Below are 16,579 nucleotides of genomic sequence, written 5' to 3'. Positions count from 1 at the left end.
TGATGGCCTTGTGATGGAGAGAGAGCCATCTGCATCCAGGACTGTGGGGACTGAATGTAGATCACAAAATAGTATTTTCACTTTTTTTGTTGTTGTTTGCTTGCATTTTGTTTTCTTTCTCATTTTTTTCTTTATTATCTTATTTTTCTTGTGCAGCATGGTAATTGTGGAAATATGTATAGAAAAAGTGCACATATTTAACATATATTGGATTACTTGCCATCTAGGGGAAGAGAGAGTAAAATTTGGAACACAAGGTTTTGCAAGGGTGAATGTTGAAAAATTATTCATGCATATGTTTTGGTAATAAAACATATGAGTATTGAAAACTATCTTTACGTGGAAAGTATTTGGAAAAGTAAAATATCAATGAATTGAAAGAGAGAGAGAGAGAGAGAGAGACAGAGACAGAGAGAGAGAGAGAGAGAATGCATGCAATGGTTAAAAAGTTGTCATGTGCCAAAGATCATACTAAATTCTGGAGATTCAAATGAAATCAGTTACAATCCCTACTTGCCTTCAAGAAGATTGGCCATAGAGAAAGAGGAATATTTGCTGGGGACTAGCACTTTGGCCTAGAAAACTGCAGGGATAGTTAGTGGGGATATGGTAGTATAGATTGACAAACTCCATTCAGGAACAATAGCAGAGTTGATAAAGGTTCTATGACAAGAGTAGGAGGAGATGGCCGTGGGGAGACAGTGAAGAAATGGTTGGGGCTTTCCTTGAAATAGTAATTGCAGTTAAGCAAGCAGCCACCAATCAAGGCAGCACGGTCTTAGGACTGAAGTTTCTCCAAAACCAATCTTTGTTTCTCATATTGCAATTCTTTTGTTGCAATGTTTCCCTCTCCTGCTTTTTTTTAATGGGCTGTTTTATATATATATATGTGTGTGTGTATGTGTGTGTGTGTGTGTGTGTGTGTGTGTGTGTGTGTATAATGAATGGATATAAATGAATGGACCCATATAAAACATGCATGTCGACATAGGTTGTCTTAAATGCAGCTTGCAGATGGTGTGAATCTCAAATTTGGCCTACCTGGGAGGAAAGAAGGACAACATGGAGTTGAGCTTATACATCAGGCAAGTAGCCCCAGGAGTATCTTGTGGCTAGATGTTCTTGTCTCCAGTTTCCAGTAAAGGACTAGAATTACATTTGCATCCCATTCCTCACCCCAAATACTGCTTGTTTTAGGATTCAACTTTGAATCAGAACAAAAGCTGCTTCCCTGGTGGTTATTCCTAGTTTAAAGGCAAGGCTCACCCAAAACTTATACTACATATTATATTCTAGTTACACAAAGACTATTACAGAAGTGAGTACCAAGTAAACTCATTTATTCAAGCAAAGCAGCCAATAGAAATTGGAGAAATTCTACAGATCAGATTGGGATATACCAAGAAATATATAAAAGTAAAAGAGCTCTTTGCTGGGAGCAAAAGGAGATCTCAAATCAAACTAAGATAGGGCCAGTCTCACTCAAAGAAAAATTTCCCAAAGTTTTTAGGATGGCAAGAACAAATTCAGGGACAGATTGGAAATCTAGCTTCCCTTACAAGTTTATAGCTTCCAAAGTCTTTCTCTTTCTTCTCCCTGGTGAAGAGGGTTGGGACAGCGAGTAGATACAATTTTTGTTGTTGGTGGTTCTTCATTCTAGTCCTGTATGGACACTGACTTTATGATCTTCTAAAGATCAAAAGAATTAACTTCAGGATGCCTTATGCATGAGATCCATTTCAGATTTTATAGAGAGCCAATCTTGTGAGGAGGGAAGGCCCTAGAGACCTGCTAGGCCCAGCATAGCAGAGGCAAAGGGCAGCCAAGAGACCGAGATGACTCATCCATTGCTTAAGCAAATTCAAACTTTGCTGGGCAATCTCTTTGTAGGAATTGCTTTAAGGTGCAGCCTGTTCTCAGGGTCAAAGAGAGAATGGAGATTCCCAGGTTTAGGGGGAAAATACTTCGTAACTTCAGTTCTTGCTATAACTTTTCAGTAAATATAGCTCTGTAAAAGCTAATTAATGTTAATTGCTCAAATATATCCTTGATCCTCTTCAAGAACAAAGGATGAGCAATAACAATAGCCGGGGAACTCATCTTTGGAGGGTACGAAAGACATAAAGGACATACTGACTATAATTGGTAAAATATACCATAATGGAGGTTCAAGGACAAGACATTAGAAATACCCCATTATTCCTCAGTAGTACTTCTAAAAACCTGAGGGAAAACAGAAGTAACTAATCTTTCTTCTAGGGGCCTTACCTCTAGACTGAGCTTAGAGGGATAGGTGAATTTACTAATTTTGTCCTGTTATCTTCCTTTTTAGTTTATTTTTTTTCTGAATTCATTCCTTTGGAGTTATCTATCTCCTCAGCAGGGAAACTAGGATCCCTAGTGCTCCATCCTATTTCTATCTCGTTTTAAAAATAAATCTGTTTTTTCTATGGTCTAAGGGGTTCTTACCAGTAGCTAAGTAGGGAGGTTGGGATAGGGAGAAATAGGAGGAAGTAAAAGTTACCCAGAGTACAAACATACATAACTCAGGTATGGTAAGAAAAAGTGATTTTATTACCACACAGAAAGTAAAGAGAAGAAGGAGGAGGAGGAGGAGGAGGAGAAAAAGAAGGAGAAGGAGAAGAAGAAGAAGGAGAAGGAGAAGAAGAAGAAGAAAGAGGAGGAAGAGGAGGAGGAGAAGGAGGAGAAGGAAGTGGAGGAGGAGGAGAAGGAGGAGGAGGAGGAGGAGAAGGAAGAAGAGAAGGAGAAGGAGGAAGAGGAGGAGGAAGAGAAGGAGGAGGAAGAGGAAGAAGAGGAGGAGGAAGAGGAAGAGGAGGAGGAGGAGGAGGAAGAGAGGGAGGAAGAAGAGAGGAAGGAAGGAAGGAAGGAAAGGAGGGAGGGAGGGAAGAAAGGAAAGAGGGAGGGAAGAGAAGGAGGATATTTACAAGATAATTATCAATTGAGAAGATAATAGTAAGCATCTTGGTATAGGTGCAACAGGGCTACTCATAGCTATTTTACCTCTCAACTCCACTGAGTACAGCCTTATCAATGCCAAGTAGACTCCTGATTTCAATGGTTCTCTCTTCAGGAGACTTCTTCCCTGTCAGCTGGTTCTCCTCTGCCATTATTTCTGCAGCCACTAATTCCAGTAACCAATACCCCACAGTTCATATAGTTTGATGTGAGGGGGAAATGCCAGCTTCCTTTGATTCACTACAATATCCTTGCCAAAAGAAAGGAGACACACGGGAGCATGACCCATCCCAGACACAGGATTTCTTAGAGAAGACCATGTGCTTTTAGGGCTGAACTTGGGAAAGGGGGAAGAAGGGAAAGGCATCCATTCCCCACTGACCCTGTTGAGTTCTTTGAACTGACCTTTGACTTTGAGGCAAACAGGAATGAGCGGCCTGGTGGACAGAGACGGTTGTCCCTTGAGTATATCTGTGATGTCCTCATGATAGACTGGAAGCAGCCAGAGAAAATTTTTTTATCTGCTGTGAAATAGAAATATGTGTGTGTGGGGGGGTGAAGAATCCCTTCATCATGCATCCCCAAGGAGGGTCACACAGGTAAATTTTTCAAAATACATGTTTCTTATAGTAACATCCCATTTAATTCATGTGTCACAATTTGTTCAGACATTCACCTACTTTTTTCTCAATGTTTTGCTACTACTTAAAAACGAGTTCCTGAAAATATTTTGTTATATATTTGTAAAGTATTACAGTCAGTACCTATCATGGACATTTCAGCTCTTCAAAGGAATAGAAAAGGTATGTTATTGTAATGTAATGGTGCTTCTTTACTAAAAGAATTTAACAGTGCTTCAGAGGCTTAAAATCATCCAAGAGGGAATAAGAGAGACTCAAAAAAGGGATTGGGTGACATTTGATACAGACTGTTTCCTAAAACAGATCACTGGCATCCTGGCCATCATCATGAGTATTCCCAAGCATTTTCCTACTCATGTAACTCCCCATGGACCTTTGAGATACATCAATGGGAGAATGTAACCCAGAGTTCTGAATAGATTATTATATTTTGATTATTCTTGCTCTTGTTATATATTGAGTGATATGGCTATTCTTGCTTTTACTTTCTAATTTAGTAAATCTTTTATGTTTAGGAGTCAATGTTGTCTGACTATCCAACAACAACCAAAAAAAACTGTTGGGAAAACTGGGAAAATAGAGTGTTTCTGTTCTAACAATCTGTCAATGATTCTAAAGTCTTCTGGCTTTAGAATGAGTGATCCTGAGGTTCCCCCCCTCCTCAACCTTAGAGTGCTCTTGTTCTAACAATCTGTCCATCAATGATTGTAAAAGTCTTGTAGCCTAGGAATATAATAATATTTCTTCCTTAGATTTTAGGGAAGATATAATAGAGATCCTGAGATCCTCTGACCTTAGAGGGTGCTATTGTTCTGACAATCAGTCTATTAATGATTCTAAAGTCTTCTGGCCTTAGAATAGTACTACAAACATTGACAGTCAGAGACATAATCTGTTGGTCAGTGATAACCAAATTCCTGAGACCACTCTTCACTTCTACCTCTAGGGCATATAATGAGCTTATCAGTGACATGAAGCACCTCATCTCTCTGTCTTTTTCCTATAAAATTATCTTCTTGCTCCTGGTTCTTTGTTAAATTCTTTTGGAATTTAGCCCGCTTTAATTGGCATTACGATCACAATAAACTTTGCCCCTTTACTTGGAGATGGGTTCAAGCCTGCAAATTCTTTTGAGACACCTTGAAACACTGGTCTGTGACTTCCAACTTTTTGGGGTCCCTTCTGAACCTCAACAGTACCATGTACTGTTAAAATGTACCAATAAAAGCATCAAGTGTATACATGACTTAGAGACAAAAAGTTAACTCATAAACAAATTAAAGGAGCAATGAAGACTTTTCAGATTTTTTGAAACTGGAAAGCAATTTAAAACTGACTCCAAAATGATACCTATATGCAAATTGTCCATATCTTTTGACCTAGGGATAATACTACTAGAGATATACCAAAATATTAAAGAAAAAGGAATATATTCAAAAATATGTATATCAGTTATTTTTATTTTTATTTTATTTTTAGCAGTTCTCTTTTTAAAGGCAAAGAAATGGAAAGTAAGTGAGTTCATAAGTGTGTATATAAATGGAATACTATTGCACTACATGAAATTATAGAAAGCATGGTTTCAGAGAAACGTAGGAAGACTTGTATGACTGTAACAGGGAAATGAGTAGAACCAGAAGAACATCTAAACAGTAACAGTTTTTTAATTTTTTTTATAATTTATTTTATTTTATAATAACTTTATATTGACAGAATCCATGCCAGGGTAATTTTTTTTACAACATTATCCCTTGCACTCGCTTCTGTTCCGATTTTTCCCCTCCCTCCCTCCCCCCCCCTCCCCTAGATGGCAAGCAGTGCTATATATGTTAGATATATTGCAGTGTATCCTAGATACAATATATGCAGTAACAGTTTTTTAAAGGAAAAAAAACTCTGAAAGACTTGAGAAGTTTAATCAACACAACAACCAAGTATGATTACAGAAGATTGATGACAAAGCATACTACACATCTCCTTACAAAGAGGTGGTGATTGAAGATGCAAAATGAGACATTTGATTTTTGATCTTGCCAATCCAAAATTAAATTTGTTTTGTTTGATTATATTTCTTTCTGCAAAGATTGGCTTTGTCTTTCGTTTGTTTGTTTTTGGTTGTGGGTTTGAAAGGAAAGAGAATAAATGCTTACTAATCTTTTAAAAATAAATGTGTTAACTCAGAGATTCTACTGCTTATCCTATACCCCTAAGTAAGTAACTGAGAAAAAGTCTTTTATTTGCCAAAATAGCATTTTTTTGTGTGTGGTAGCAAATAATTGGCAACAAAATAGATGCTCATGGATTGGGGAGTAACTAAACAAATTGTGTATTCCCAGATGTACAATTAGAATTGAAACATTGTATACATTATATTCTTTTGATTAGTTTTCCTAAACTTATATTTCTTCTCTTTATATCTTTTTTCTTTTAAACAAAAATTCTTCACTGCAGCATGTGCCAGAAAGTCTGCCCTCTTCCCAGTTGGTCTCTTGGGGAACCTCAAGCATGCAATTTCAGGAATTCAAGAGGTCAGAGCTCAAGTTAGAAACCGTTGATTTGTTTTACAAATAGAAGTCAGGTTTTTAGTGTTTTTGGTTTTTTCCAAAGTAATTTTGGATTCAGAACCATAGAAGACTGTTCCTGGAGAGCTCTAAGAAAGAGCCAATGACTAAAACTATAGTTTGATTTCTTCATCTAAGGAGAAAAGAAGAAGAAAAAAAACACCACTCTGGGATATGGTGGTATCGCTCATGGAAATATGGTCAATATCCAGTAAACTCCTTTAATTCATAAGTTTTCATTCAGTGGTTCCCATTCTTCTTGGAGATGAGGATTTTGTAATCATCGAAAACAAGGATAATCTAAATATGATCTCTGATCTAAGCAAGAGTAGTAACTGGATCTAGTGAAAGCAGATACAGGAGAAAAGCTGCGGTAGAGAGGATACAAATGGGGTGGAGTTTCATACATTTATCATGGACAGGTTCCAGGGATTGGCAGGAGGAAGGAGATCCTGGGAGAGAGTGGCCAAGAGGGAACATTTTTCTTTATTTCTGCATAGTGTTTTGCACTTGTACTTCTTTTCTTTCTTCTTTATTGCTTGAAATAGTGTTTTTTGAAATAGTGTGTTTTGTTTTTTCCAAATACTGACAATGATAGTTTTCAACATTCACATTTTGCACTTGTATTTCTGAAAGTTCCAAGCATGTCTTGATAGTTCCATTAAATTTTTTGGTAGTTATTCTAAATGAACTATATCTATCATTGCCTCTTGGTTTTGATTTATCCTGTGATGACTTTTGAGGACACCATTTACACTGAAATAAAAAATTGGCCTTGATTCGTTTTTTTTTCAAAATTATGTTTTATTTTATTTTTCAATAGCAAAAAATCCCATCTTCTCTCCTTGGTATATAATAGGCATTTAATAAATGTTTATTGGCTAATTGACTTTCTATCCCAGCAGAGAAGTGATTTTCTTATGAATATTCTTTATTTTACTTCCTTTTCTTTTACTCAAGCTTGCTGTTTGTATGTTCCTGTTTATGATGGAATGATGGAGGGGCTGACTCCATTTGGACTTCTTACTGAAGAATTCAAAATTTCACCATTCCATCCCCCTCATATAGGATATAGAGGTATGTGAGTGCTCTCGATGCCAAACAGACCAAAAGATTGTACGAAACATCCGAAACTTCTGTTTGAGGATTGAGCCCAAACACGATATTCCTTTCCAGCCCTGAAAAGCGCCTAATACTGTCAAGGACGATACAATTGCTTTCCTGGGAATTAAAGCTGATCTTGAGTCCCCTGATTTTCTTAGTGGCTTGATCTAATAGTTTTTTATAATCTTCTATGTCCTTCAATGTGCTGACCAGAATAGCGATATTTTTGGGAGAATAACCCATTTGGAACAGTTTTTTGCATTCTTCTGCTACATGGGTCACAATCTGCTGCCTTGTTAAGTTCTTCCTAATTTCACAGACACCTGGAACCCCTGAAGACCAACAAGCTTTATCCAGCATCCTCAAAGATGTTGAGGGGATGTTAATTGGAAGATGTGTTTTGATCATTTCCATATTTTGTTTAATAAAGTCTACTATAGGATCTGCATTGCGGACAAAATTGGTAAGCCATTCTTGAGGGTACTGACAATGTGGAAGGCCACTATTATCTACATGACTAGTCTGATAATAATCCAAGAAGATCCAGAGTATCCCCTGGGAAACCCCATTTTTCTGAGTGATCTCCCAGGCCTTGTCATACCAGGGGCCATCTTCCTCTCGGAAATTCTGAGCTTCATCAATGATAATGTGCTTAACTTCCTTGAAGGTTGATAACATGAAACGTTTTCGAGTCACAGCATTACAGTTATCTTTCTTTCTGTAGAAAATAAAAAGCCACGGGATAGTGGAACAGAAAGCAAAATCAGCTCTCGGCCAGAAACTACCTTTCTTCAATTTCTCTCCTTTAGTTGCTTTGTTTCACACAGCTGACACAAATTCCCTGATGTCTATCTACTGAAATCCTTCCTTTAATGTGCAAGTCAGTCTGCTAGGTGGCACAGTGGATGGAGCGCCGGCTCTAGAGTCAGGAGAATCTGAGTTCAAATCTGACCTTAGACACTTACTTGCTGTCACTTAACCCCAATTGTACTCTCCCCTCCCCAAAAAGATACAATTCAGTTGCCAGCTCCTTTCTTCCATCCCATTCATAAGCATTCCTTCTCCCCCACTTCCACGCTTATACTTTGCCAACCCCTCTGTGACTATGGAGCCCCTGACTCACTATGGCCATGATGTCCTTAGGACAGCATACACCGCCTATCCTGACCGGCTATTTTCTAACAATTCTCCATCTGTGCCAGTGGAGGAAAGGAACTGATGTGGGTATCAGAACTGCACGAGTGGGGTGTCCGACACCTTGAATTTCCTGACACTGTCACAGTGGTATAGTTTTAATTCATCTCTTTTCTCTTTCCTTTACTTCTCCATGGGGGAGTTGCAACACACCCAAAAAACAGACAACAGGAGGAGAAGAGGAAGAGAAACAGAGTGTGGGCAATTTGAAATTAGAGAATCAGGCTCTGAATGACCCCAATCACTGCCTGAGGTGCATTTTTTTTAAAAAAAGAGACAAACCATAGGACACAAACTCACCTCATGAAATTCATCAGGGGTTGATTTTCACAGATATAGAGGATCTCTTCTTTCTCACAGCTGAACTCATTTTTTATTTTCTCTATCATCTTCATGGCGATAACTGTCTTCCCTGTTCCAGGAAAGCCGTGGACAAACAATATTGGACTCTTGTGAAGGTTCTTTGAAACCACATTATACTGTTCAATTGTGAGTAAGTTTAGAACCTCATGGCCAACCAGGTCACTTAAAAAGGACCTGAAGCTGAGCAAGACAATCACCAGCGACTGCAACAGGTTTGTAATTTCCTGCTTAGTCACTTTGTACAATGAAGGGTAAAGAATGGGCTGACCTGGAATCTCAGCATCCCTTCCAGAGTTCAGGACCAGAACCTTGGGAATAATACATACTCTTTCAGTGTAACCACCAGTGTTCACCAACTTCTGCTTTAGTGTAAAAGCAGTACGACTGGAATAATCTTCTCCATAAAGAAATGGTTCCCTGAGGACTGTATACAGCACTGGGAAACTGTTAGCAGCTATTAGAAGAGCATCACAAAGGACCTTCTGATTCTTCTGTAAGCCAATATCAACCGCCCAGCTTCTAGAAAATATCAGTACTCCTTGGGAACACTTTTCCTTGCACATTTGTTCTTTCATTAACTCTTCCAGTCCTTCATGTTCTGAAAACAGTTCCTGGCAGAGGGAATCTGGATTGTATTTTATCTCTCCTGGTGATACTAGGCATAGAAAAAATGAGAGTAAGTTAGAGAACCACCAGTGTGTTTCAAGAAAAATATCAATATTTGAATCTCTCGCCAGTACCTCTTTCCTCAGTGTATACAGTGTCATGAACTGTATGAGTAGTATCACCCTTCCTTCCCATTGCTCTTTAGCTAAGGGTATATCTAGATAGTTGGAAGGTACCATTGAGGCCATTTTATCCAACTTCCCCTTCATTTTAGGGAAGAGGAACTGAGGCCCAGGGAAATTGAGAAATTTGCACAAGATCACCCAAGAAATAAGAAGAGCCAGTATTTGAACCTACAATTCCTAATACAACATTCTTGTGACTGTATCACTCTTGGCGTTGCTGGAACTCTAGTAATTGGAGAATAAAGTGGGGAGAGTACTCAGTGGCCCTCTATCATCTGTACTGGCCCATTCCACTTTGGGGCAATGTCTTAAGTCCAATATTGAGATAGGACCATGCAATGGGAAGAACCCCAGAGCTGGAATTAGAGGACTTAAGCTTGAGTCCCAACTTGGCCAATGGTGATGGGAAAACCATCTATCCCTTCTGGGTCTCAGTTTCTTCATTCATAAAATAGTGGGATGGTAGGAAGAAGAAAAGAAGGAGATAAGCATTTATGAAATGCCCACCATGTGGAAGACACTATGCTGAGCACTTTACAAATGGTATCTCTTTTGGTCTACCCTAGGAGGTAGGTGTTATTATTATCCCTATTTTATAGGATGAAGTAAATGAAGGAGACAGAGGTTAAGTGACTTGCCTAGGATCACACAATTTGGGAATATCTGAGGCCAGATTTGAACTCAGGTCTTCCTAATTTCTGATCTAGAATGCTGGTTCCTGCACTACCTTGTTGTCTTTAGAGACTTCTGTCAGCCTCAGTTTCCATATATGTAAAATGAGGATAATAACAGCACTTACAAGTTGTTGTAAAAATGAAATAACATTTGTAAAATGCTTTGAAAATCTTAAAATGATATATAAAAACTAGTTACCATCATTACTGTTATTGTTATCAAGAACAATAGTTCTTCAGCATTTTTCTGAAATCACACTCAAATGATACTTTGAAGACATCCATGTTTTCACAAGCATGAGTATATTCTTTCATACAAAAATAATACAATTTTTCCATACACTAATAGATTCAACTTGTACTATTTTTAAAAAATTCAGGACCTGGTTAATAAGTCTCTCCAAACTTAGCTAGATAGCGCCATAGTACATAGAGCATTGGGCCTGGAGTTAGGAACACATCTTCCTGAGTTTAAATGTGACCTGAGATGCTTATGAACTGTGTGACCCTGGGCAAATCACTTGACCCTGTGTGTCTCAGTTTCCTCATGTGTAAAATGGAGATGAAACCAACCTCAAAGAGTTATTTTCAAAGGATCAAATGAGATGATAATTGTAAAGTGTTTGGCACCAAATATTACCTATTAATTATTATTATTAAAAGCAGAAAATAAAACAGATAGGATTACAAAGGAAATCAATAACATTATATTGAAATAAAGATGTAATCTGCCATTCAGATTCATAAATTTCCTAAAACCTATCTACTGACTCTTTTGGGGTCTGTGGGTCCCAGATTAAGATTCTTTGGTCTAGGAAAAAAGTGTCCACTAGTTTAAAAAATTTTTGAATTTCCACAAATTAATTTTGCAATTTAACAGAGACTGGCCAGTAAGACTTATGGAGTGATAGCAAATTTCTTTTATAATAATTTATAATAATTATGTCTCATAAGAACATTGTCAAGTGAACCCTAATTCATTAATTTGGTTGGTATGCTCCCCTGTTTTGGGTGATCAGCCGTGTTTTATATAGCTATAAAACACATTTCTTATGATAGGAGTCAAAAAAGTTCATTTCAAAACCACTTGACTTCAAATGTACTGAAATTTTGATCCACTCCAGAAGGAGAATTTGAGGTCTTAAGCTTGGATCCATTACCTGGGAACAAACGTTCCTGAAGTGCCTTTTTGTGTTTCAAGTTCTTCTTGCAATAAACTGGTCTATTGAGTGGAGGGCAATTGTTCAAGCTCAATTGAGAATTAAAGTTTTCACTTAGAAGTGAGAGATCTTAAAAAGAAAAGAAAAGAAAAGAAAAGAAATAACCATTAGCTTTCTCTTGTTTCTTCCTCAATAAATAATAGATTATCAGGTCAGAAAGACTACTTTATCCCAGAAGGACGCCCTTATGCTAGAGGATGGTCTCAAAACAATCCTGTATATTCTGGATTTGTACATAATGGTTTGCATGTTATCTCCCCCATCAGACCCTGAATTCCTCAAGAGTGCGAACTATCTTCTTTATGTCCTCAAAATTTAGCACAATTCCTGGAACATGGTAAGTATTTAAGAAATGTCTGTTTACTGACTGACTGACTGGCAAATTACATGGAAGGACAATGGTTTGAATCAATGTGGTTTTTCTTTCCTCTGTGGACCAACCAGAAACATTCTTTCTAAATGAATAAATCTATGTTTGGCTGATAGGTAGTACAATGGATAGACTTCTGAACTTGAAGATGAAAATCTGAGTTCAAGTTCTGTTTCAATTACTGTGCTCTTGAACAAGTCAGTTAACACCTTTCAGATTCGGTTTTGTCATATGTAAAATAGGGATAATAGTAATACCTACTTTCAAGGATGGTTGTGAAGGTCGGATGAGAAAATATATGTAAAGGGCAAACCTTAAAAACTGTTACGTAATCACTAAAGCAGCTAATAGGATAGACCTTTATTTATCTTCTTACCATCTTTTTTGGCTCTAACGGGACAGTTTTCTAATAAATAGCTTGCTACAACTGGACTCTTCTCATAGGACTTCTGCATATCTTAACTGAGAAATGGAATTTTATCTGGACCATGTGTATTTTGATCTTAAAATTTCAGTCACTATCCTGAGATTTTTAAGCTTGCCTCATATCAATTATTTACCTAATAAAGGAAGCTATTTTATTCTTTATAATACTTATATTAAATTTTTTATATTTTATATAATACTTTATATAATTCTTTTATAGTTTATAATATTTAAATACATAATTAAATTAATTAAAATCCAGATGTCAAAGAGGCAGATCAGGTGCCACAGTGGCAAGAGCACTGAATCTACCATCAAGGGGACCTGAGTTCAAATGTGATCTCAGATACTTACTAGCTATATGACCCTAGGCCATACTTAACACCATTGCCACAATTAAAAAAAAAATTTAAATATCAGAAACCAGAAAGAAAGGATTGCCAATGCTCTGACCACAGTCTTCTTGTTTATAATGACCTTATGGGTATGAACAAAGATATCACATCTAATTTCAGAAACTTGACTCCCAGGGAGAATCTTCACTTCAGGAAGAATTTATAAAAGAACTGGCAGTACTTCTCCACCAAAATTCAAGGTTGTTGTTGAATCTAAAAGAATAGAGTACAAGCTACAGTCCTCACACTGCAAACTCTCATGGTGGGTATTTGTAAATAACCACTGAGGCAGCTGTTTGGCAGGGCAGTTCTGGAGTAAGAAACAAAAGTTTAAATCCTGCCTCTAACATTTACTTAGCACTCAACATTCTCAGCCTCAGTTTCCTGTAAATTGAAGATAATAGCAGCATCTACTTCACAGGGTTATTTTAAGACCCAAATGAGATGATATTTGTAAAATGCTTGTAAATTTTGAAGTGATATGTAAATATCCGTTATTATTAATTTTACTATTACTGCTCATAGCCCAAGTACAAAAAATTGAAAAAAAAAAAGTGGAGAACCATTGAAAAGACAATGAACAAGAGGAAGGAACTCTTCCTTTTCTTTTTTCTTACCTGAGTCAGCACCCAACATCATGTCCATCCATTCCTTAGTTGATAATCTGTTTATATGCCTATCTTTCACAGACCATGAAACGGGCTCTTCTGAGAATACTACACAACAAAATGGTTCTACTCTAACTACAGGGACATAACCATAGAGTTCTCCCTGGTCATACACTTCCAGAAATTTGATCTTATATTTTATTGGATGCCTATGGCTGCAGAAATGTTCAACAGGCAAGTTATCTATCTTTTTTTCTATTACTTTTCTCAAGACGTCAGGTTTTACAATTTCTTTGCAGCCTCCCTTAACTTTCCAGGTATTATCCTCCACACCAATAAAGAGGTAGCCTCCTTCTGTATTGGCAAATGCTGGAATATATTTTGATATTATTTCTTTTATATATTTGGTCATGTTTTTGGTTGAAAACTGTTTAAACTCTACAAACATCGATTCAGAAAATGGTAACACTTCCTCTCTCTCAAGGGAGTCTTTTTGGAACACTAGAAGAATAGGATTATTCTCCTCAAGGTCAAGATTCACAGCTTTTAATACTTTCTTAGGGGGTGAATTTTCTGTTCTTTTCATATCTCTCTCTCTTTTTTTATTTTTCAAAAAGTTGGAAACTGTGCTTGGACTCATCTTTAAAGTCCTAGTGCCACTTCTTTCATACAGATTCACATTCTGACTGCAAATACGGAGTATGGTAGAGCTATGCTCAGGAGAATCTCTATTGCCCCAAGATTTAACAAAAATGAAATAATATTCCCCTTGTGACAGCGTTGAAAAATAATTTTGAAAAGGGAAAGGATCAACAAAGTTCCCTAGGCACTCTTCTAAATCCTGTCCCATCTCCATGTTTTGTGAAAAGTAGTATTTGTCAGCCATTTCCATGCAGATCACTCCTCCTCCAGAGTTCAACAAAGAACATGCAGCTATGGCGATTTTATTTCTTTCTTGCTCCCTCTGAGATGCTGCCAACTTTTCCCTGTTTTTTTCACCAAGGGTGACTTTTCCTATATTAATAACCAGGTCTGCAGATGATGGTTCCACACTCAAATGATCAAGTATATTCATCTTCTTTCTTTAGTAGAAATAGCCAAACTGTGGTCACCTGTTGAATAGCAAGCATAAAGATTACATAGTGAATACAATGCTTATCTGACCTAGAGCACTAAAGAAAGAAAGGAAGAAAAAAAGGAAGGGGTGGGGGGAGGAGGAAGAAAGGAAGAACATGATTTAGTCTATGTTCAGAAAATATCAGTTCTTTTTTTGAAAATGAATAACATGCTTCATCATGAGTCTTTTGGGATTATCTTGCATCACTGTATTACTGAGAATACTTAAGTAGTCATAATTTATCATATAATATTGCTGTTATTATAGACAATATTCTTCTTGTGCTGCTCACTATACTTTGTATCAATTCATATAAGCCTTTTCAGGTTTTTCTGAAACCATCCTGCTTGTCATAATAATATTCTATCAGAATCATATGCCACAGCCTGTTTAGCTATGTCCCTATGAATGGGCATCCCCTTAATTTTCAATTCTTATTTGTATATGGGTCCTTCCTTCCTTACCCCACCTCTTTTATGATGTCTTTGAGATATAGACCTATAAAGTAATGTTGCTAGATCAAAGGGTGTACACAGTTTAATAGCCCTTTGGCAACAGTTCTAAATTGCTGTCCATAATGGTTGGATCAGTTCACAACTTCACCAATAGTGCCTTAGTGCCCCATTTTTCCCATATCCTTTCCAATATCTATCATTTTCCCAGATTTAACTAATCTGATAGGTATGAGGTAGTACCTTACAGTTATTTTAATTTGAATTTCTCTAATCAATAGCAATTTAGAGTATTTTTTCATATGACTATAGATAGTTCTGATTTCTTTGTCTGAAAATTGCCTATTCATATCCTTTGACTATTTATCAATTAGGAAGTTACTTTTATTTTTATAAATTTGACTCAGTTCTCTATATATTTGAGGAATGAAGCCCTTATCAGAAATACTTGTTGCAAACAATTTTTGAGAAAGATTTCTCGAAGAAGTAAAATTTTAGCAGAGGGTTGAGGGAAGCCAGAGAACCCAGGAGAAAGAGATGAAGCAAGAAGGCATTCTAGGAATGGGGGACATCTAATGAGATACCTAGGATCAGAAGATAGAGTGTCTTGTTTGAGGAACAGCACAGTGTGACTGGATTATAGTGTTTGTGGTGGGGAATAAAGTGTAAGACTGGAAAGGTAGCAGGAAGCTGGATTGTGAAAGGCTTTATTTAAATACCAAACTGAGGACTTTAAATTTGATTCTGGAGATGACAGAGAGCTAAAGAAATCTACCAAGGTAAGGGAGATAGCATAGTCAGATATTGACTTTAAGCAAATTACTGATGACTAAGTGGAGGATGGATTGGAGTGGAAAGAGATTTGAGGAAGAGAAACCAATCAAAAGGCAATTGTCATAGTCTAGGCAGGAGATGATGAGGGCTCATACCAGGATAATGATAGTTTCAAGAGAAAAAAGAAAGTTGAAAAGAGAGATGTTCTCAAGGTAAGATTGACAGGACTTGATAACAGGTTGGATATGAGTATTTAAAGAAGTATTATTCTATTTTCACTTTGTTGTTGTTTTGTTGTTTTTTCTTTCTTGTGTTTTTTTCCTTTTGTTTAAATTCTTCATTTACAAAATGACTAATGTGGAAATATGTTTAGAAATGATTGTAGATGTGTAAGCTATATCTGATCGCTTGCTGCCTTGAAGAGAGGGCAGGAAAGGAGAAAAATTTGGAACTCAAAATTTTATGAAAATGATTTTTGAAATTAGCTCAAAGAGAGGCAGCTAGATGGAATAATGGGCCTGAAGTCGGGAGGATCTGAGTTCAGATCCAACCTCAGACACTTAACACTCACTAGCTGTGTGACCCAGGACAAGTCATTTAACAAATCATTTACCTTGCAAAAAAGAAAAGAAATTGGCTCAAAGAGAAAATAACATACACACTCAATATGGGTATAGAAAACTACCTTATCCTGCTTGAAAATAGGAGGGTAATGGGATATGAGAAGAAGGGAGGGTGATAAAAGAAAGGGCATATGGGGGAGAGATTACAAAATACTTTGGAGGATGGGCAGGGTGAAAAGAGATCCAGAATAGAATAAATGGCAGGGGGGCAGGAAATACAGTTAGAAATAATCATTGTAAAAAAGAATTTTGAAGCAAGTTTTTCTGATAAGGCCTTATTTCACAAACAT

At 37.0% G+C, this 16,579-nt stretch overlaps 1 protein-coding gene across 1 annotated transcript; it reads right to left on the bottom strand.

The window, feature by feature from the left end:
- Positions 1-5,059: 5,059 nt before the first annotated feature.
- On the bottom strand, positions 5,060-14,447 carry SLFN11 (schlafen family member 11). The gene is made up of 4 exons (XM_051992435.1): positions 13,333-14,447; positions 11,465-11,593; positions 8,777-9,494; positions 5,060-8,000 (listed from the first exon to the last, which is right to left on the bottom strand). The coding sequence occupies exons 1-4, from the start codon at positions 14,396-14,398 to the stop codon at positions 7,214-7,216; spliced, it is 2,700 nt and encodes an 899-aa protein (XP_051848395.1). The 5' UTR covers positions 14,399-14,447; the 3' UTR covers positions 5,060-7,213.
- Positions 14,448-16,579: the final 2,132 nt, after the last annotated feature.

Source organism: Antechinus flavipes, chromosome 4, assembly GCF_016432865.1.
Source record: "Antechinus flavipes isolate AdamAnt ecotype Samford, QLD, Australia chromosome 4, AdamAnt_v2, whole genome shotgun sequence".
NCBI lineage: Eukaryota > Metazoa > Chordata > Mammalia > Dasyuromorphia > Dasyuridae > Antechinus > Antechinus flavipes.
This window is presented reverse-complemented; position numbering and strand designations above follow the sequence as displayed.

Coding starts and splice junctions, on each gene's coding strand:
- SLFN11 (XM_051992435.1), bottom strand. CDS start 14,398: ATGAATATACTTGATCATTTGAGTGTGGAACCATCATCTGCAGACCTG. Junction 11,594..13,332: donor GATGTTGGGTGCTGACTCAG/GTAAGAAAAAAG, acceptor TTTCTTTTTAAG/ATCTCTCACTTCTAAGTGAA. Junction 8,001..8,776: donor CCCCTGATGAATTTCATGAG/GTGAGTTTGTGT, acceptor TATTTTCTACAG/AAAGAAAGATAACTGTAATG.